The sequence below is a fragment of the Eriocheir sinensis genome, chromosome 61 (assembly GCF_024679095.1).
Source record: "Eriocheir sinensis breed Jianghai 21 chromosome 61, ASM2467909v1, whole genome shotgun sequence".
Classification (NCBI taxonomy): Eukaryota; Metazoa; Arthropoda; class Malacostraca; order Decapoda; family Varunidae; genus Eriocheir; species Eriocheir sinensis.
In genome coordinates this window covers 598,414-621,382 of record NC_066569.1, presented here as the reverse complement: position 1 = coordinate 621,382, position 22,969 = coordinate 598,414, and the positions used below count along the sequence as shown (strand labels likewise).

General features: G+C 42.6%; 1 protein-coding gene across 1 annotated transcript; it reads left to right on the top strand.

The window, feature by feature from the left end:
• The first annotated feature begins 3 nt into the window (after positions 1–3).
• Positions 4–21,445, top strand: LOC126985995 (nucleolar complex protein 2 homolog). Its single transcript, XM_050841680.1, has 8 exons — positions 4–820; positions 11,325–11,434; positions 11,937–12,055; positions 12,433–12,587; positions 13,287–13,514; positions 13,858–14,046; positions 14,240–14,359; positions 21,239–21,445. Exons 1-8 carry the CDS (start codon positions 656–658, stop codon positions 21,392–21,394), a joined length of 1,242 nt encoding a protein of 413 aa, XP_050697637.1. The 5' UTR covers positions 4–655; the 3' UTR covers positions 21,395–21,445.
• Positions 21,446–22,969: the final 1,524 nt, after the last annotated feature.

Below are 22,969 nucleotides of genomic sequence, written 5' to 3'. Positions count from 1 at the left end.
GGAAGAAGTGTGTTTCCTCAGCAGTTATTTAGTGTATTTGAGCTCTAAAATAGATCTTTGTATGTAGGAATATTGCTTTGTTTTCCAGCAGAGCTTTTTCCTGTTGTAGATAGCTGTCAGCATAGAGCATTTGAGCTTGGATGCACTTGTTAATATGCATTAGTATTAGCATTTAACCATAGGCTTTTTGTGTCATAGATAGCTTGAAATCAGGTCTTTATAGAAGGGAAAGACTGCGATGGTTTGGACATGTGAAGAGAGCAGGGGAGGATACAGTGCTGGGAGTTGTGGAGAGATTAGAGGTAGAAGGAAGGAGACCAGTTGGTAGACCTACGAAAACGTGGAGAAGGTGTATACAGGAAGACTTGGCAGTGATGGGATTGGATGAGCATCAGGCAGAAGACAGAGAAGAATGGAGGAGAGCCATAAAGCGTCCAACTGCTCAGGAAGAGTCAAAACGGATGGTAAACGAAATGATGATGATGATTAGTATTACCTCTATTTTTTAACTATAGGCTTTTTGTGTCATAGATAGCTTGAGATCTGGTCTATACATGCATTAAAATTACCTTTATTTTACCAGAACTTTCTCTTGGCCTTAGATAATGATGACCTGGACTTTGAGGAGGATGAAGACCTGGCAGGAGTTGGCACCATGAGTCGGAATCAGTACGTGGAGAAGCTCAAGAAGAGTGACCCGGATTTTTATGCCACCATGATGCAGTCTTCAGACCTGATGGACCTCAACAGCTCAGGGGAGGATGAGAGTGAAGAGGAGGAGCGAGGAGGAGCAATATTTGAGGCGCCAGATAAGCTTGAGGTATGATTTTTTTAATTTATTTATTTACTTATTTTCTTACAGTAATGGAAACAGTTCAAAGGCAAAAAAAAAGAAAAAAGAAAACAAAAAGGAAAAATGCCTTTAAATCAATGCTGTAAAAGAGAGTTAAAAGGAGTGGGTGAATGAAGTGTATATATATATATATATATATATATATATATATATATATATATATATATATATATATATATATATATATATATATATATATATATATATATATATATATATATATATATATATATATATATATATATATATATATATATATATATATATATATATATATATATATATATATATATATATATATATATATATATATATATATATATATATATATATATATATATATATATATATATATATATATATATATATATATATATATATATATATATATATATATATATATATATATATATATATATATATATATATATATATATATATATATATATATATATATATAGTACCCTCTCGAGTTTCACCGAGGATCGCGAAACTCAAGGTATTGAAATACATGTATTAAAAAAACTTTTTTCGACTTGACTCCCTTGTTATCACAATTTTTTTTTACTTTACTCTTGTAATCTCAAAATACGTTCCTTGGTTATAGGCAGAAAATGGGAAGTGAGAAGAGGTTGTTCTGAAGCCGCAGTTGAAGGCGGCTGCCTTACAATTGGCTGGCAGTTCTGAATACACGCTTGTGATCCACGTGGTGTTGTCTGCTAATGTAAGAGTGGTTGCTCGCGGTCACCCGTGGTACAGTTGGTCAAACCTGTAGCTTCTGGTAGTTTTCTGTGTGTTATGGTATAATCTGCTAACTCTTTCTGTTATATATCATCAAACCATTAACATCATGATTGACTTTTTAATGCCTATTGAACGTAAACTGCCGCCGCAATCACAAAATAGCTCTCAAAGAGGTTCAACTTGCTTACTGCTTCCATTTTTTTTTTTTTTTTTTTTTTTTTTACATTGCAGCCTATTGCGCCGGTAGGCTTCTTCCGGTGGATCCTGATGGTCGGTCCAAGGCTTCTTTCCGGTAGGTCCTGATGGTCGGCCCAGCCCGTTCTGGCGCAGGCGAGTGTTTATAGTGGCGCCATCTTGCATTGGCTCATGCTGCCCTCCCAGAGCTCATCTTTGATCCTAGAATCTAGAGTCCGGGTTGATAGGTGGTCTTCTGGACAGCATGTGGGTAGTTTTAAGCCACTCGGCGGCGGCTGAAAAATCCCAGCTTGGTGGCACCGGGCGGGGATTGAACTCGCGTCCTCCTGAACACGAGGCCGTTACTTTGACGACTCAGCCACCGCCTCCCCCAATATTTCCATATTTCCCTCACCGCTCACAAAGACCACAAGCGGACAAAAAAGAACAAATCCAGGTAAATTAACACTTTTAATGCTGTGTATTCCCACAGCGCGCATGTGTGGTGGACAGCAGAATGACTAATTTCAGCGGGAAGATATTTTTTGCAACACTGGCCAGTGTATAGTGGATCTTCTTCTTCTTCTTTTGTCCTGTAATGCTTTGTATCGCTTCTTAGGTCCTCCTTCTCAACATTTTTATACTTCACAACATGCACTCAGGGCCGCTTTCACAGTCATTTTGTTTGTATTGATCGTTACCAATGGCGGCGATCGCCGCTCTAGTATTTCCACGTGAAACTGGCCGATGGGTAGTGATGTGATGTGATGGCGTCGGAGGTATTGCCTTTACAACGGAACCTCGTGGCGGCTGCGGGGTTAGCCTCGCCCTGCACCTTACCCCGCACACTCAACACCTGTCGCTTTCTCTGCAGCCACCACTACCCTATAAGCCAACTTCACATGGAAAACTATAGCGTCGATCGCCACCATTGGTAACGATCAAAACAAACAGTGACTGAAAGCAGCCCTTATTTAATTCATTGTGTGCACTTATACACTTCACCCTGAACTTAGGTGTTTTTCTGTTCTTTTCTTTCCCTGATTTTGGTTTTCTATGCCCTTCTGCTATTTTCCACTGTTACTTTTCACCGTCGCTGCCATGTATTACAGGTCAAAAGAAGAAGAAGAAGAGGAAAACATCACTGGGAGATCTACAGTTTTCATAGACTCGAGAAAAATGTTTTTTGGACTGTGGTTCCACAGAACGGGGTGTTCTCTTATCTTGTTAATCAAGTAGTAAGCAAAGCAGCTCTGCCAGTCCATTTTACAAATCTCTTGGTGGGCCATCTTCCACTGCTCCTCACTCCTCAGCTACTGCTGTCGTCTGTTTGTTTACATACAGCTGTGAGGTACCCACGTACCCACGCTCGTACTCACAACCGTTTTCCATTCATACGGACAACCAACAACTCGCTCCTGGTTGGGCATACAGGCAACCGCGGTTGCCCATGGCCCCAATGGTTGGACATTGCCTTTTAAGGCAGCACGCATGACGCCGACGGTAGGTAGACGTGACCCAAACATATCAAAGGAGCGTGAAACTCGTGGCGATAATGCGCGAAAGTCGTGATGGTAAGAATTTAGGACTAAGCACTAAACTCGAGGATCGCGAAACTCGTATTGCGCGAAACTCGAGAGGGTAGTGTATATATATATATATATATATATATATATATATATATATATATATATATATATATATATATAGATATATACACATACATACCATATTTTCCGGCGTATAACGCGCACCTTTTTCACATAAAAAATGCCTGAAAGTTTACCCCTGCACACTATACGCCGGATGTACTAATTTTTATTGATTTTTTTCTTCTTTGGGGTGTTTTTAAGGGTCTGTTTTTTGTCTTACCCAATAACAACTGCAAACTTACCTTTATTATTGTTTATAATCCTTCGTAGTCCATAGCTGTCTTATAATGTGTTATCATAGAACACAGGGCAATCAAATAACTATAGTATAAAAAAAATGAAACCGGTGGAGGATCACCCATGCCTTGTTTTTATCCCGCTTCGTTGGGCCGCGGCACGACCCGGCGGCCATTTGCATTGTTTTGATTACTAATGCGCACTGTTGCCAACTTGAGCAGTATAAGCTACATAAAAAAATCATATTGGAAAAAATAAATATCCATGTGTTCATTATTTATTATTAATATTAGTGTATTAAGTGCAAATAATAATGCTTTAATTGATACAATATAAAAAATCACTTTATTGCATTTACAATAAAACAAAACACGTTTAGTCCTCGTAATAAAAATCGTATTGGAAAAAATATCCATGTGTTCAATATTTACCATTACTACATAAGTGGAACCAATAATTCGTGAATTTATACAAAAAATATTTTTTTTTTTAATTCATTTACAGTAGGACAGAAATCACGTCTAGTCCTCATCAGTGTTGTCTTAAAAACCTGAAAATTCGCTATCGTCAGAGTCAGAGAACTCATCCAAGTTACATTCACTCTTTGCACTTCCACATTCTTCGTATAGCATATCATCTTCTGTTCCATCAAGATTGTTGCTGATTCCACATTTTTTGAAAGATTTTATCACTATTTTTTTCAATTGCATCCCATGATGTTTTCACCCACTGACACACCTGCGAGATAGATGGGCGCTTCACATGTCCTGTCCACGTTGTCTCCTTTGTTGGGATGAGCATCCATTTCATCCACTCTTCACGCATGTGTGCTTTGAATGGTTTGTTGATCGAAACATCCAGAGGCTGCAGCTGGGATGTCAGGCTACTCGAAATTACAGCTATGTTTGTATTTAATTGTTTCAGGCTCTTCTTGGTATTTTCCGTAATATGTGCCCTGAATTGATCCCACACTTTTTCCATCCAAACTTTCATCCTGTCTTCATCCATCCAACCCTTTGGGTGAACATGCACAATCACACCTCTTGGTACTTCTTCGGGAAGAGTTTCTTTTGAAGATTAACATTAGCGGCAGTTTTTCTCCATCAGCGGTACATCCTAACACAGCAGTATAGTGGGTCTTTTTGTGCCCAGTTGTCTTCACGGTCACAGTTTTTGCTCCCTTTCTATCCATAGTTCTGGTTGATGGCACATCAAAAGTGAGGGGAACTTCATCCATGTTCGCAGTTTGTCCTAATTCAAAGTTTGTTTCACTTCTGGCATGGATGACAAACCTGTGGAATTCGATTATTTTTTGTTCGTACTCTTGAGGCATTTTCTGTGCTATTCTCGTTCTCACACGAATTCATAATCTGTGCCTCTTCATGAATCTAAAACACCAAGAAGGCGTACCCATAAAATCACTTAGGTCACTGTTCTTTGCCATTTTCACTGCCTCCAACATAACCATCTTTGTTGACACTGCAATACCTAAGTCTCTATTGTTGGTTATCCAGATCTTCAAGTCGTCTTTCAGTTGCGGCCACTTCACAACGCCGCTGCGGCTTGCACGCTTGTTTAGTCCTGAAGTTTTCAGCTTCTCCTATTCTCTCCTCCAGTCTCTGATGGTGCTCTCAGTTGGTGGTTCGCCGAAGTTCTTTGCAGCAGCTCTGTTCCCATGTTGCTTTGCATATTCTTTTACTATAAGCTTGAAACTGGCTGTATATGATGATCTTTTCTTTTTGGATGCCATGGCTGGGGAATGCAGACAGGAACGCTCAAATATTTCTTAATTCTTGGTAAAATCTACTCGTAGCAATGTAGAGATCTTGTACCCCAGGAACAAAAGGGTGCTACGAGTGAGAGGCGGGATCTAGTCTAGGCTGGTGCTAGACGTGGAGTCTGTTTGTGAGTGACCTGACATGGATTTATATAGCCCCGTGAAAATGGGTTAGTTAGCAGCAGTAGGTCGGGTCAGGCACAGTAGGTTGAACTTTTAACTCGTAGAGAATTCATAAGTTAGAAACATTATGAATAAGAAAGATTGCCTTTTTGAGTGGTTTTACCATTTCAGTGCTAAATCGTGGCAGCAGCAGCGCACAGTCCATGCTGGTGGTGCAATCGTCACCGCAACAGTTGATCAGTTTTAACCCGGTAGCAGCGACGGGCCAAATTTGTGGCTTTACCGTGTAGCAGCGACGGGCCAAATTTGTGGCTTTACCGTGTAGCAGCGACGGGCCAAATTTGTGGCTTTACCGTGTAGCAGCGACGGGCCAAATTTGTGGCTTTACCGTGTAGCAGCGACAGGCCAAATTTGTGGCTTTACCGTGTAGCAGCGACGGGCCAAATTTGTGGCTTTACCGTGTAGCAGCGACGGGCCAAATTTGTGGCTTTACCGTATAGCAGCGACGGGCCAAATTTGTGGCTTTACCGTGTAGCAGCGACGGGCCAAATTTGTGGCTTTACCGTGTAGCAGCGACGGGCCAAATTTGTGGCTTTACCGTGTAGCAGCGACGGGCCAAATTTGTGGCTTTACCGTGTAGCAGTGACGGGCCAAATTTGTGGCTTTACCGTGTAGCAACGACGGGCCAAATTTGTGGCTTTACCGTGTAGCAGCGACGGGCCAAATTTGTGGCTTTACTGTGTAGCAGCGACGGGCCAAATTTGTGGCTTTACTGTGTAGCAGCGACAGGCCAAATTTGTGGCTTTACTGTGTAGCAGCGACGGGCCAAATTTGTGGCTTTACCGTGTAGCAACGACGGGCCAAATTTGTGGCTTTACTGTGTAGCAGCGACGGGCCAAATTTGTGGCTTTACTGTGTAGCAGCGACGGGCCAAATTTGTGGCTTTACCGTGTAGCAGCGACGGGCCAGGTTTGTGGCTTTACTGTGTAGCAGCGACGGGCCAAATTTGTGGCTTTACCGTGTAGCAGCGACGGGCCAAATTTGTGGCTTTACCGTGTAGCAGCAACGGGCCAAATTTGTGGCTTTACCGTGTAGCAGTGACGGGCCAAATTTGTGCCATAATTTAGCCCCCCCCAAAATAGATGATACATAAACTGATCGCAAATGCTTTGATATATATTATGAAATGTTTTTTGTGAGGGGTGATTTTTTCTCATTTTTCTCGCTTAGAGGAACCATTAACCCGGTAGCAGCGGGGATCATGTTTCTTAATGGTCCCTCTAAGCAAGAAAAATTTGAAAAATCATCACTCACACAGACCATTTCATAATATATATTAAAGCATTTGTGATCAGTTTATGTATCATCTATTTTGAGGGGTTTATATCATGGCACAAATTTGGCCTGTCGCTACTACCGAGTTAAGAAACATGATCCCCGCTGCTACCGGGTTAAATCTCTCGCTCACAATACATTTTCCAACACTATTCCACACTCCATTATAACTTTACTCTGATTGGTCCACGTCACAGAGTGGGCTGTCCTTGTTCCCCTCCATCACCTCCTATACAACCACACCCATCAAAGGTCTCCGCGGGCCCGCGGATGCCGGCACTTGCGGGGCGGGCGTGGGTCAACATCACAAAAAATTTGTGGGCGCGGGGCGGGTGTAGGTATACTTTTTTTGTGGGCGTGGAGTGTGTGCGAGTGACAAATGCTTTAAGATTACGGGGCGGGGCTGGCAGGATCTTTGGACCTCACAGGTCAGGTAGGGTCAGGTAGTGTGAAGTGAACTTTGAAGGGATGAAGATTAAGGAATGGGGATTGTATGACCTGATGCCTAGGTGTTAATTGAGTGGGTGTGTGGGTTTTTTATAAAATATTCTTCGGGTGTGGGGTAAACAGTTGCATGCCGCGCGTCACCAGAACGGGGTAAATTTGTGAGCATTTTAAGAACTTTTTTTTTTCAAAATTGTTGTCTTAAAGTTTGAGGGTGTGCGTTATACACCGGTGTGCGGTATACGCCGCAATATACGGTATATATATATATATATATATATATATATATATATATATATATATATATATATATATATATATATATATATATATATATATATATATATATATATTTATACACATATATACACATATATACAGTACCCTCTCGAGTTTCGCGCTGTCCGAGTTTCGCGATCCACGAGTTTCGCGGTTAGTCCTAAATTCTTACCATCTCGACTTTCGCGCATTATCACCCCGAGTTTCGCGCTGCTTGGACATGTACGGGTCACGTCTACTTACCATCAGCGTCACGCACGCTACCTTTAAAGGTCGTATCACACTGGACGTTTTCCTCCAAACATTGTGGCTATGGCAAGAGAGAGAGAGAGAGAGAGAGAGAGAGAGAGAATGGGTCGTTTTGAAGCCTCAGTTGAAGGCGGCTACCTTACGATTGGCTGACAGTTATGAATACACGCTTGTGATTCGCTGGGAGTCCGATGACGTCATCGCCGACGCTCACCCTATCACAATGGTCATTTTCGTCCAACCGTTAGGGCTACGGGCAACGCCCGTACGCCCAACCGGGAGCGAGTTCACGGTTATCCGTAAGCTGATGTCACACAGGGCTTTTTTCTTCCCACCGTGTTGGCGGCAGCTTGGACAACTGGCAACTCCAACTTTTCCGGGTGTGCATCACACACGGCCAAGGTCGGTTGCCCGTATCCACATCCACAACGTAAACAAAACACTTGCCTTGTATCAACTGGCGTTGTCTGTTAAAGTAAGGGCTGTCGCGGCTTGTGCTACCATTACCCAAGTTATGGACTTGTTGCATCAGTTAACCTGGCGGCGTCAGCGGACCCATTTTTGTGCTCCCGCGAGTCGGCCTGCTGAAATGGCGGACCCTGTATGGGGCTCCGCTCAAAACGCCTAATTCGAGCTAATTGTAGGCGGTGGCGGTATAGAGCAACCCACCATGCATGCCCTGGGTCATTGGGGTGGGTGATTGATCTTGAGGTGGGCTTATTTGTCATAGGTGATGCTGTAAGGTCATGGCAGACTGAATTAGCTATCCATATAGTAATCACTTGTCAAATTCTCTAAAGTAGACAACAAGCGACTCTCGGCTAGATGCCACGTGTCACGAGACTGTTTATTTTGTAACAAACACCACCCAAAAAGAATGGATTTTGAGTATAAATAAATATTTTTAACGGCTTTATGGTTATGAGAGGAGTACTCTGATATACGTTCCATGCTCTTTTCTTAGTCTCAAAATGCAGTATAATGGTGCCGTTTCTCGGCCACATCTCGGCTTTCCTATAGCCGAAGCCCACGGGTTAAATGGCAGGAAGAAGCTGTTGTGGGTGTGGCATGCCTGTGGTTCCTCCGTGCCAGTTCTCATTGTCACCACTGCTCGTGCGTGGCCAACCCACCCATCTTGACTCAACTACATAAACACATGGATCGAATAACAACACACACACACACACACACACACACACACACACACACCAGACTCATTAGGAACCGTTGCAGATGTTTCTGACAAACAGAAACGACTTCATCATTTCTCGAGTGTGTTAGAATGCATTTGGTGAGTGGCTCACATGAACCAAACCTAGCTCTTGGCAAGAAGAGAGCGGTCGTCTTTAACACTGCTCTCTTCTTGCCATTGGGTATGTTTGGTTTGTATGAACCACTCACCAAATAAGTTCTAACACACTCTTGGAAATGATGAAGCCATTTTTGTTTATGAGAAACAGCTGCCATGGTTCATGATGAATCTGGTGTGTGCATGTGTGTGTGTGTCTTTGTTGTTATTCGATCCACGTGTTTATGTGGTCGGAGTCTAGATGGGTGGGTTGGCCGCACATACGCAGTGGTGACAATGAGAACTGGCATGGAGGAACCACAGACACGCCACACCCACAACAGCTTCTTCCTTCCATTTAACTGCAGCAACAAGTCCATAACTTGGGTAATGGCAGCACAAGCCGCGAGAGCCCTTACTTTAGCAGACGACGCCATGTTGATACAGGGCAAGTGCTTTGTTTACGTTGTGGATGTGGATACGGGCAACCGACCTTGGCCGTGTGTGACGCACACCAGGAAAAGTTGGAGTTGCCGGTTGCCCAAGCTGCCGCAAGCGCGGTGGGAAGAATAGGGCCCAGTGTGACACCAGCTTACGGACAACCGACAACTCACACCCAGACAGGTGCATAGGCGTTGCCAGTAGCCACAACGGTTAGAGGAAAACGGACAGTGTAACACTGCCTTAATGAGCCACACACACGGTGAGGTGTGAGGCTGCACCGGAGGGATTTTCAAACAGACCAACGGCCATCCGGACGCCTCATAAGGCCACGCCGGACGAAATACACACACACGGACTGAAGGCCTTTAGCCCCGCCCACTTTGAGCCGCCTGGATGAGCCAGGCCGGATCGTGTGTGCCCGCCATAAGGCAGCAAGGCCGCTGACCGGATGAGCGCCGGCGATGACGTCATCATACTTCCAGCGAATCACAAGCGTGTTTTCAGAGCTCAGCCAATCGTAAGGCTTCATCTGTGGCTTTAAAACGACCCGTTCTCTCTTCCTGTTTTCTTCCTTTTTCCAAGGTTTGTATTTTGAGATAACAAAGGAATAAAGGAGGAAAAAAAGTGAGTTCCGGGGGGCAGCACGAGCCAATTACAATGGCGCCACTATAAACAGTTGCCTGCGCCATGACGCGCTCAGGGCCGACCATCAGGCCCAGATGGATAGTCTACCGGCGCCATAGCCCACATGTATGTATGTATGTATGTATATATGTGTATATATATATATATATATATATATATATATATATATAAATAAAAAAAATCTCCACGAGTTTCGCGATCCTCGAGTTTAGCGCTATACCTTTGGAACGAAGCGAGCGCGAAACTCGAGAGGGTACTGCATATAGATAGATAGATAGATAGATATAGATATAGATACAGATATTATATATATATATATATATATATATACAGATATATATATATATATATATATATATATATATATATATATATATATATATATATATATATGGTCAAGTATTGAACACCAAAGTTAACTCCTTCCTAAGTTTAATCCAGTAAGAAGAAGTAAGAAGAATAAAAATGGGAGGGGGACAAAATACCTAATGAGTTCACAGTTTATGGACTACTTTTTAGCACCAGAATATAAGTATGTGTCAGTCTATGAACAGTATGAGAATTAGACCAAGAAATGACACTCTTGAACGCTGACTCCTTTGCCTTGTCATCACAAGTTAACCCATCCGCTGTGATTGGCACTGATTTGGCTTTCACTGGCAGTCTGGTAACATATACTTTCAGGCCTTTCTCTGCCTCTGTGGTGGACAGCGGAGTGTTTTCCTTGTGGTATTGGTATGCTGGATATCCCCTCCCAAGGTGCAGGATTTTACATTTTTCTTCATTGAATTGTAGCAGCCACTTTTTGTTCCATTCCTGTGGCTAGGTGAGGTCTTCTTGTAGGAAATCCGCAGTCAAGAGGTTAAGCAATCACTATACTCAGTTCATTTTGGCAAGGTCACTCACAATAGCTTATTCCTGTTGACTCCTATCTACCTCTCAAGTCTACCTATCTACTAACTAAGCTACTCATTATGCCAGGGGAAGTAGGACCAAGCTATTGTGAGTGTCCTTGCCAAATGGGTATAGTGTAGGTTAGCAGCATGTTACAGTGTGTCAGAAGTGCTTGTGTGCTTGCAGGTCGGGAGTGACGAGAGTGATGTGGAGGATGAGGAGCTCCAGAAGAGAGGCTCCAACATTGTCACGGCCAGAATGATCAACCAATGGGAGGAGGAGTTACAGGGCACCAAGTAAGTATTTGTGGCTGCTGTGTGCATCCTCTGGGCTTGGGGGGAAAACGTTACTTCTTTTTTACAGCAAAGGAAGCGAATCAAAGGCAAAATAAAAAAATCCCAACTACCACTGCTCCTATTAACCTGTCCGCTGCAATTGGCATGGATTTCGCCTTCACTGGTAGCCTGGTAACATATAGTCCCAGGTCTTTCTCTGCTTCTGTGGTGGATAGTGGAGTGCTTCCCATGTGGTATTGGTGTGCTGGATATCCCTTCACTGGTAGCCTGGTGACATATAGTCCCGTATAGTCTACCTCTGTGGTGGATAGTGGAGTGTTTCCGATGTTGTATTGGTGTGCTGGATATCCCCTCCCAAGGTGCATGACTTTACATTTTTCTTCATTGAATTGTAGCAGCCAGTTTTTGTTCCATTCCTGTAGCTTGATGATGTCTTCTTGTAGGATATCCACAGTCAAGGGGTTAACTAATCTTGGTATTCAACTATGTCTTAATATTTCAGGCCCATCAACACCTTTCTGGAGATGTCTCAGGCGTTTTTAGCAGCCATTGAGAGTCTTGGGAGCAGAGAGACCGAGGAAGGTGAAGCAAACAGCAAGTACAAGATTGAAGGACCCCAAAGTATGTTACACTACCCTTGCTGTCTCTCTTTCCCTGTCATTCACTTGTATCTTTACTTTATTCCCAATGATCTTACATGCCTAGCAGTTCCACAGTAATTCTAGTGTTATATATTTTGTTTGGCTGTTCAAACCTATCTCTTTTTACATGGATTCTGCACTATATTAGCATTTATCTGTTGTTCTTTCAGGCGCACCAAGCGTAATTTCATGGTTGTATTTCCTGCTTGGTTTTATACTCTTACTATATTCTCCTTAAGTTGTCCATCAGGTTCCTCCCTTCTCCTGTGTTTTATACCTGCAACAATAAATTATCAATCAAATCAATCACTTGTTCTTTCATACATATGTTTATTCATACATTCCTATCCTCCCCAGTCTTCAATGCCATCGTGCGGCTGTGCCTGAGAAACGCTCCCTCAGCCATGGCGTCCATCCTCAAGCTGAAGAGCCCCAGAGATAACCCAACCAAGAGCAAGAAGTGGCACAAGATGAGGAACTTCTTCAAGCTGTACCTGCGGAGCCTTGTGACGGTAGGGCTCGTCTTGTCTTGTCTGCTTGATTCTCTTATTTCTGCATGTGGTTGTTTGAGGTTTAACCCGTCCGCTGCGATTGGCATGGATTTGGCTTTCACTGGTAGCCCTGTAACATATACTCCCAGGTCTTTCTCTGCCTCTGTGGTGGATAGTGGGGTGTTTCCCATGTGGTATTGGTATGCTGGATATCCCCTCCCAAGGTGCAGGACTTTACATTTTTCTTCATTCATTGAATTATAGCAGCCACTTTTTGTTCCATTCCTGTAGCTTGGTGATGTCTTTTGTTTGTAGGAAATCCACAGTCAAGGGGTTAAGTGAATATCATCCTATTTTACTGATTGTTTCAACTTCCAAGTGAGGGTAGTCTACATCTTATGGAAGAGAGGAAGATAGTATCTCTGTTAGCCATTCCCCTCAGAAGTATGAATTCAGAGGTTGACTTGCTATAAATTAAGTCCCATTCAAGCACAATATTGACCATTAACATCCTCTTTTAAAGTACCTGGAGTCCCTTAAGTAGCAAGGGACTGAAGCCAAAAGGGAGCATTGAGTACCCACTAACAAATAATCCCCTCTTTGAAAATACCTCAAGCTCCCTGGAGAAAAGATGAAGAGAGCATTACAGAACTATGAATTATTTCTGAATTGTATAAATAATCGTATAATAGCCAAATAGTACTAGCCATTGATCTCTAGTTGACAGAGTGCATGGCTGAACCCAGTGTGGCCGAGGTGGTGCTGAACAAGGGAGTCCTGCCACTCCTCAACTACTACGCTCACCACCCTGGCGTGTGCAAGATGCTGCTCAGGAGGCTCATCACACTGTGGGCCACCAGTGAGAAGAGGGTGCGGGTGGTGGCCTTCGTCGCTATCTTCAGACTGGCCCAGAACCTCCCCCCAAAACCCCTGGAGTGGGTGCTGAAGGTATGAGGAAGGGTGCTGAGTCTTGGGTGTGTTAGGGCAGTGATTGAAGGGCTTGAATCTTACATGGTCATCTTTTACATGGCTTTACTTTAGTTTGTCCCTCTGAAGCCCCTGGAATGAGTGGTGAAGGTATGAGGAATGCTGTTGAGTCTTACAGCCTGCTAAGTCACTTGGAATGTTAGCCTCCTATGGTTGCCTTTTACATGGGGTGACACTTTAATTATTGTCCTCAGGGAAGTAGTGGAAGTAGCCATAAGGGATGTATTATGCCATAAGATTTGAATTTCTTTGTCCTGAAGGTGTGTTGTGCAGGTATATCATGAGTGACATGCTCTTGTTGCAGAGGCTGTACCTGACCTATGTCCAGAACTCCAGGTTTACCTCTCCCTCCACCTGGGGCTTGATTGACTTCATGCGGTTGTCACTAGTGGAGCTGTATGCTCTGGACCAGGTGCTGGCGTACAAACATGCATTCGTGTACATTCGACAGATGGCGTTTCACCTCAGAAATGCCATCCTGGTGAAGAAAAAGGTTGGTTTCTCATATTACTGCTTGGAAGTTATTGATAATCCCATAAGTAACAGGTGTAAGCTGTATATAGTCATGTTGAGGAAAGAGTTAGGCAAGAACTGGGTCACAATCTTCATATGCAAGCTGTCTAATCTCTTGAAGTCAATCTATATCCTTGTCCTTGTGTAAGTTACTAATGGAGTACCTTGAACAGGAGCGGATCCAACTGGTGTACAACTGGCAGTATGTCCACTGCCTGCACCTATGGGCCGAGCTCCTGTCCAAAACCCACCCCAGCCCAGCCCTGCAGCCCATCGTGTATCCACTCACCCAGGTTAGGATCAAGTCTCATATTTTAAAACATTTCATCGCCCAAGTACACACATATTTGACAAGGCTTTCATAGGAGTTTGGGGCATTTCCAGGGGTAGTTTTATGACCCTGGTGGTAGTGTGACCCTACCTCTGTACCATGAACTTAAAAGAACACTCATTATAACCCGATTGATCCCCTCGACCTTTAGAAGTAGTTGATGTTTGTAGCGAGTGTCTTGAAATACTGGCCCAAGAAGGTTCTGTTCCTTGCATTGTCTTCTATTGATTTCTCTCCTCCGCAGCAGCAGTCTGAATACTTACCACCATACACTTACCATTTTATTTCTTCTCCTTAGCTTGTAATCAATCAAACTTGCTGCTATGGCTAACACTACTCTCGTAACTCTTCTATATTCTTGGCCTTAAACATATTATTCACTCAAATCTTTCTTCAGTATTTATCTCCCTTGCTTCCCTTAGAATTTCAATAGTCAGAAGCATGGCAAGGTGGTATTAGAGGTTGACTCATCTCCCTAATGACTTCCAAGAGCACAATACTTTAGTCTCAATGTCAATCATCATCATCATCATTTCATCGACGCCTACTCCTAGGAGCTCCCACCAGGGGATGGCCATGGCAGAAGAGCTTCCAACTTTCTCTATCCAGACACTCCCTCCTTGCCTGCTCAAAGACCTTTCCCCCCTCTCCCTAACGTACTCTTGCACCCTATCCATTCCACTGGAGGTCGTCCTCTAGCATTCCCTCCCTCTATCTCACTCACATACACCCTTCTGGTCATCTTACTCTCCTCCATTCGCTCCATGTGGCCAAACCACTTTAAAGTCTGTCGCTTCACTTCTTCCACCACTCCACACTTCTTCCCTTCACCCCTGTGACACATTCCAAAATGCTCGTACACACTTTCATTATTCATTCCATCCATTCTACTCACACCACAAGCACTCCTCAAATAACTCATTTCCACTGCCTGCACTCTAGACCTCTGACTTTCATTCCAGGCCCACGTTTCTCTTGCATATGTGAGGGTTGGTACTATTATTGTATTTCTCAAATCCCTCTTTACCTCCATGCTCACACTTCTGCCATTCATGATTCGTCCCAAAGACCCTACCACCCTTCTTCCTTGCAATGCCCTTTCTCTTATCTCTCCCTCCATACCACCATGCTTACACATAACTGATCCAAGGTACTTAAACTCATTGACCTCCTCCATTTCTTCACCATTCAAAATTATTTTGCATTCTTTTTCACATTCAATTCCCACTCTATATGGGCATACAAAATCTTCAACCTCACTTCTACTTTGCTCACAAACCATCACTTTACTTTTGTTGACATTTACTTTCAGCTTTCTCTTGTTACAGACACTATAAAAAACACTGACCAAATTTTGTAGGTCACCTTCATTTTCTGCAATGAGCACTGTGTCATCAGCAAACAGTATCGAATTCAGTACCCACTTCCTTCCCTCATCGAACAGTCTTACTCCAACTTCCCCAACTTTGCCCTTAATTTCTCTAATAACACCATCCATATAAATATTGAATAACCATGGTGACATGACGCACCCTTGTCTTAAGCCCACTTTTATCTCAAAATGTTCACTTGTTTCTCCAGTAATTTTGACACATGCAGATGCATCCTCATAGAAAGACTTTATTGCACTAAGCAGTTTTCCTCCCACACCATAAATCTTTAAAACATCCCACCATGCCATCCAATCGACTCTGTCATAAGCTTTTTCCAAATCCATGAAGGCAGCGTATAGTTTCTTCCCTTTTGCTATTATTTTTCTACTACCATCCTGAAGGCAAATATCTGATCCACACATCCCTCTAAACTCCACCCTCTCTTCCTTACAGAAACACAGGTTTCTGAGGCTACTGACAGCAATCTCTACTCTGTTCCCTCCTACTATCTCTATCCTAAATTTCAATCCAAAGCTGGATGTTGCGCCTACGTGCGCAACGACATCACTTGCTCTCGTGCCCACGACCTTGACTCTTCTGAATTTTCCACCATCTGGTTAAGACTTCACTGTCATTCTATTACTAAATACATCTGTGCTGTTTATCTCTCACCTAACTCTACTAACTATGTAAAATTCTTTGACTATTTGAATTCTAAAGTGGAGCACATCTTGACCCACTCTCCCTTCGCTGAAATCTCCATCTTAGGAGATTTCAATGTTCCCCACCAGCTTTGGCTTTCATCCTCTTTCACTGACCATCCTGGTGAACAAGCCTACAACTTTGCTATCCTCAACGACCTAGAGCAGTTGGTCCAGCACCCTACACGTATTCCCGACCGTCTTGGAGATCGGCCCAACATTCTAGACCTCTTCCTTACCTCAAACCCTTCTGCTTATTCTGTCAAACTGTTCTCTCCGTTGGGCTCCTCCGATCACAATCTTATTTCTGTATCCTGTCCTATCGCTCCTGTCTCTGGACCCAACGAAGAGGCGATGCTTCTGGCATTTTTCTTCAGCTCGGTGGGACGACCTGAGCATGTACTTTTCCGATTTCCCGTGGAATGATTACTGCTTCCTGGATAGAGAACTCTCTCTGTGTGCCGAGCGCATCACAGAGGTGATTGTCTCTGGAATGGAGGAATACATTTACGTACTTTCTCTACTCCTCATGGAAAAAAGCCTTGGTTTAATCACGCTTGTTCTCGTGCTATCAAAGATAGAGAGGCAGCTCACAAAAGGTACCAGAGCCTTCAAACTAATGCTAATTATGAACTTTACATTTCTGCCCGAAATCGTGCCAAATCTATTCTCCGACTAACCAAAAATTCTTTCATTAATAGAAAATGCCAAAACCTTGCTTTCTCTAACTCTTCCCGTGACTTCTGGCATCTAGCCAAAAACATCTCCTCCAACTTCACTTCTTCATCTTTCCCTCCACTCCTCAGTCCTGACTGCCGTCTCATCTATCTCTAAGGCTGAACTCTTCTCTCAAACTTTTTCAAAAAACTTCACTCTGGACGATTCTGGGCATATTCCTCAGACTCATCCCCTCTCTGACTCCTTTATGCCGGTTATAAAGATTCTTCAAAATGATGTTTTCTATGCCCTCTCTGGCCTCAATCCTCAGAAGGCTTATGGACCTGATGGAGTGCCTCCTATTGTCCTTAAAAACTGTGCCTCCGTGCTGTCACCCTGCCTGGTCAAACTCTTTCGCCTCTGCCTGTCAACATCTACCTTTCCTTCTTGCTGGAAGTATGCCTTCATACAGCCTGTGCCTAAGAAGGTGACCGCTCAATCCCTCAAACTACCGTCCTATTGCTTTACTTTCTTGTCTATCTAAAGCTTTTGAATCAATCCTTAACCGGAAGATTCAAAAGCACCTTTCCACTGACCTTCTATCTGATCGCCATTATGGGTTCCGCAAGGCGTTCTACTGGTGATCTCCTAGCCTTCTTAACTGACTCTTGGTCATCCTCTCTTAGCCGTTTCGGTGAAACTTTTGCTATTGCGCTGGACATATCAAAAGCTTTTGATAGGGTCTGGCACAAATCTTTGCTTTCTAAACTACCCTCCTACGGTTTCTATCCTTCTCTCTGTACCTTTATCTCAAGTTTCCTCTGACCGTTCTATTTCTGCCGTGGTAGACGGTCACTGTTCTTCCCTAAATCTATTAACAGTGGTGTCCCACAGGGTTCTGTCCTATCTCCCACTCTTTTCTGTTGTTCATTGAAGATCTTCTATCCAAAACGAACTGTCCTATCCATTCCTACGCCGATGATTCCACTCTGCATTATTCAACTTCTTTTAATAGAAGACCCACCCTTCAGGAACTTAACGACTCAAGGCTGGAGACTGCAGAACTCTTAGCCTCAGACCTTACTATTATTTCAGATTGGGTCAAGAATAACCTTGAGTACTTCAACGACTCAAAACACAGTTTCTCCACCTATCCACTCGACACAATCTTCCAAACAACTATCCCTATTCTTTGACAACACCAGCTATCACCTTCCTCAACACTAAACATTCTCGGTCTATCCTTAACTCAAAATCTCAACTGGAAACTTCATATCTCATCTCTTACTAAATCAGCTTCCTCGAGGCTGGGCGTTCTGTACCGTCTCCGCCAGTTCTTCTCCCCTGCACAGTTGCTGTCCATATACAGGGGCCTTGTCCGCCCTCGTATGGAGTATGCATCTCAATGACTTAGACACAGGAATTAGTAGTGATGTTAGTAAATTTGCAGATGATACCAAGATCGGTAGAGTAATTGAGTCGGATCAGGACGCTAGTATTCTCCAAGGTGAACTCAACAGATTATATGACTGGGCGGATAAATGGCAGATGGAGTTCAATGTAGGGAAGTGCAGTATTCTGAGTGTAGGTAGGAACAACCCCTCACATAACTATTGCTTAAATGACACTCTCATAAGTAGGTCTGGGTGCGAGAGGGATTTAGGGGTCTTAGTGAGCTCTGATCTCCGTCCAAGGGCACAATGCATTCAAGCTAGAAATCGAGCTAATAGGGTACTGGGATTTATTTCAAGGAGCGTAAGCAACAGAAGCCCCGAAGTCTTCCTCAAACTATATTTAGCATTAGTTAGACCTCATCCCGGACACGAAGTAACGGGTTTAAACTGGATAAATTCAGATTCAACAGGGACATAGGCAAAAATTGGTTTACTAACAGGGTGGTGGATGAGTGGAATAGGCTTAGCAGTCATGTGGTGAGTGCCAATACAATTGTCACATTCAAAAATAGACTAGATAAATTCATGGACAGCGATATTAGGTGGGGTTAGATACACGGGAACTTAGGGTTAAAGGAGCTGCCTCGTACAGGCCTACCGGCCTCTTGCAGACTCCTGCGTTCTTATGTTCTTATGTTCTTATGTGTGGGGGGGCTCCACTCACACAGCTCTTCTGGACAGAGTGGAGGCTAAGGCTCTTCGTCTCATCAGCTCTCCTCCTCATACTGATAGTCTTCTACCTCTTAAATTCCGCCGCAATGTTGCCTCTCTTTCTATCTTCTATCGATATTTCCACGCTGACTGCTCTTCTGAACTTGCTAACTGCATGCCTCCCCCCCTCCCGCGGCCCCGCTGCACTCGACTTTCTACTCATGCTCATCCCTATACTGTCCAAACCCCTTATGCAAGAGTTAACCAGCATCTTCACTCTTTCATCCCTCACGCTGGTAAACTCTGGAACACTCTTCCTTCATCTGTATTTCCTCCTGCCTACGACTTAAACTCTTTCAAGAGGAGGGTATCAGGACACCTCTCCTCCCGAAACTGACCTATCTTTCGGCCACCTCTTTGGATTCTTTTTAGGAGCAGTGAGTAGCGGGCTTTTTTTTTAATTTTTTTTTTTTTTTGGCCCTTTAACTGTCTCCTTTTCTGTAAAAAAAAAAAAAAAAAAAAAAAAAAAATATATATATATATATATATATATATATATATATATATATATATATATATATATATATATATATATATACAGGGACGTGCACAGGAATTTTAGAGGGCAGTTGCTCAAACCTGAAAAAAGGGCAACCCCCCCCACACACACCAACAACAACAACAACAACACACCCTCACCGGCTTTGCACTTTATGCACACTGTCTTTATTAGAATATTACAAATAAGCAAAAACAAAAATTCAGCACTTGAGCTCACTATTTCTAGGTAAATTGAAAAAAATAAACTTGATTACTTCCATATACATATTTACATAAGGGATATGCTGACAGTGCAACACTGTGTAGTTCGAAATTGTTTTGTAGAACCCACAGCACAGCAAAGAACAAAAAAGCAAATCGTGAGTCGGTATGAAGGGTGGGTGTTGGGCTGCGGGTGATGCAAGCAGTCCAGCCTATCATACCCAACATGCCTCACTTCACCCGGTCAACTGTATAATATGGGATTCATAGTTATCACAGCCTTCTAGGGATCCTTAACTCACTAGTTGTTATAGCAGCACATGTTATCGAAGGTTATTAACTATACAAAACACGGTGAATATGGGGGAGTTTTACCTGCGAGGGGACGTGTGTGAAGGCGTCGCGACGGTCGCGGGGGAAGTGACTGTGACGCCGCGAGGGACGCTTCAAGTACGTTTTGGCGGGAATGAATTAACTAGCTAGATAGCTAATATTATAAGTTTTCAAATGTGAGAAAATAGTTAAAATAATTTTAGATTGATGAATACTTATATTTAAATAGGTAATTTCAGTGTAATAATGTTTTGTTGGAAGCGGAAATATCATTGGTTACTTTTGCAACAGCACTAGGGGAGGGAGGGTAAAAATAGAAAACGGGGACTATAATAACGTCCCTGGAGGAAATAATATTAGAAAAAATACACACATTCGTAACACTATTTTTCAGAAGGGCAACATCAGCCGAGAAGGGCAAAACGGCAGTTGCTCAGACAACCTGGGCAACCTACCTGTGCACGTCCCTGTATATATATATATATATATATATATATATATATATAGATATATATATATATATATATATATATATATATATATATATATATATATATATATATATATATATATATATATATATATATATATATATATATATATATATATATATATATATATATATATATATATATATATATATATATATATATATATATATATATATATATATATATATATATATATATATATATATATATATATATATATATATATATATATATATATATATATATATATATATATAGGTATATATATATATATATATATATATATATACATATTATAAAGAACAAGTTGCAAGGGAAAAACAAGAAGCTACATTGCATATATTCTCAGTGACAGTTTCAACAGTCAGTTATTTATAATGTTCCTTACTCCTCCAGTAACGGCATTGTAATTTCTTCAGATCTCCGAGAAGCAGAGCGGAACGCCTCTCATGTCATTTCATGCCAGCTGGCGCAAGACTAGAGAGAAGGAGCACCTGAGGCGAGTTTCCAACAGGGTGGAGATGGACGATTACAACCTGCCGGTGGTCAAGAAACGTGAGCTAATGGACAAATAGAAGGCAAAGGATAAGGATGAATTCAAGGAGCTGTTTGCTGATGATGATGACGACGAGGATGATGATGATGATGAGATAAGGTAAGAGTTTCTGATAAGTTATGATTACAGATTTATATTAATTTCATATATTAAAGGCAGCATATTGAAATTGAGTGATAAATTCAGTCTCTACAATCTTGGTAAGACAGAATGTGATGCTGAAGTTTACTAATGAACCTTTTTCCCTCTGAGGTTCCTGTCCAAGAGTGAGAGAAAGAAACTTGAAGCCCAGAGGAAAGAGGAGGAAGATGAAGCTGATGAAGAAAGTGAGGATGAGGGTGAAGGTGAGGATACAAAAGATGGTGAAGATGACAATGTGAATGATAAGGAAATTAGAGCTGCCTTCGACTTGGATGACGACTCCGGTGAAGATGTAGTGAAGAAGTTCAATCTGTCAGACTTAGAGGCATGAAAATCATCCCCTGCAATCCAGGTCATTCCCTCACCTCCATCAGACATGTAATGCTCTGTCTCTTTGTTCTTTAATGCAAGGTCTGGAAGAACAGTCGATGGATGGCAGGAGCAGGGAGTGTATGTATATCAATGTTAACTTTCCTTGTATATCTTACCTATACTTTTTCCGTATTGTCACCACCAGTAACAGTACAGAGGAAGTATTGCTAATATGTACAGCAAGGATGAATACATGAATGTACACACATTCCTACCATCTGCTGTTCTTATGGACCTTACATTGTGGATTGAGGGAACAGAATTGATATGTAGCTGACCTAATACATCCGAAACCAAGCCCTCAACACCTACCTAGTGATTTCTACATGGAAGTTTCTGTACACTTCCCCATCTGCAGCTTTGGCAGTGTAATACAATGTTCAGGGCAGAAAACAAGGATGAGGTAACCTTTATAAATTATTTTACAATAAATTTCAATTGTAAATGCCTTTTCCTTCCCCTTTGTGTATGCGAGTGTGTGTGTGTGTGTCAGGAGGTGGGATGTAACCCCCTGCCAACACCCAGTACCCATTCCCTGCTGGCTGAACAGGGACATGCATGAGGGGACCTGCGTAGTGTGGTGGTCAGCGCGCTTGGCTCACAACCGAGAAGACCTGGTTTCCATTCCCGGGTGGAGTGGATGACTTCCTCTCCACTCCACCCGTGAATCAAACCCAGGACCTCTCAGAGTGAGCTAAGAGAGCTAACCACTACACTACAGGGCTGTGTATGTGTGTGTGTGTGTGTGTGGTGTATTGTCTGTATGAAAGGAGGCTGCCATCTGTCTCCACTACACCCAGGAATTGAACCCAGAAACTCTTGGTTGTGAGCAATGCATGCTGACCACTACATCCCAAAGTTCTGTGTGTGTGTGTATTCTATCTATGAAAGGAGGCTGCCCATCTGCCTCCACCATCTGAAAATTGAACCAGAAAATTCTCACTTGTGAGCCAAGAGCACTAACCCATACACTACAAAGCTCTGAATGGGTGTACATGCTGTGTGTGTGTGTTCTATCTATCTACATGAAAGGAGGCTGCCCATCTTCCTCCACCACCTGGGAATTGAACCCAAGAACTCT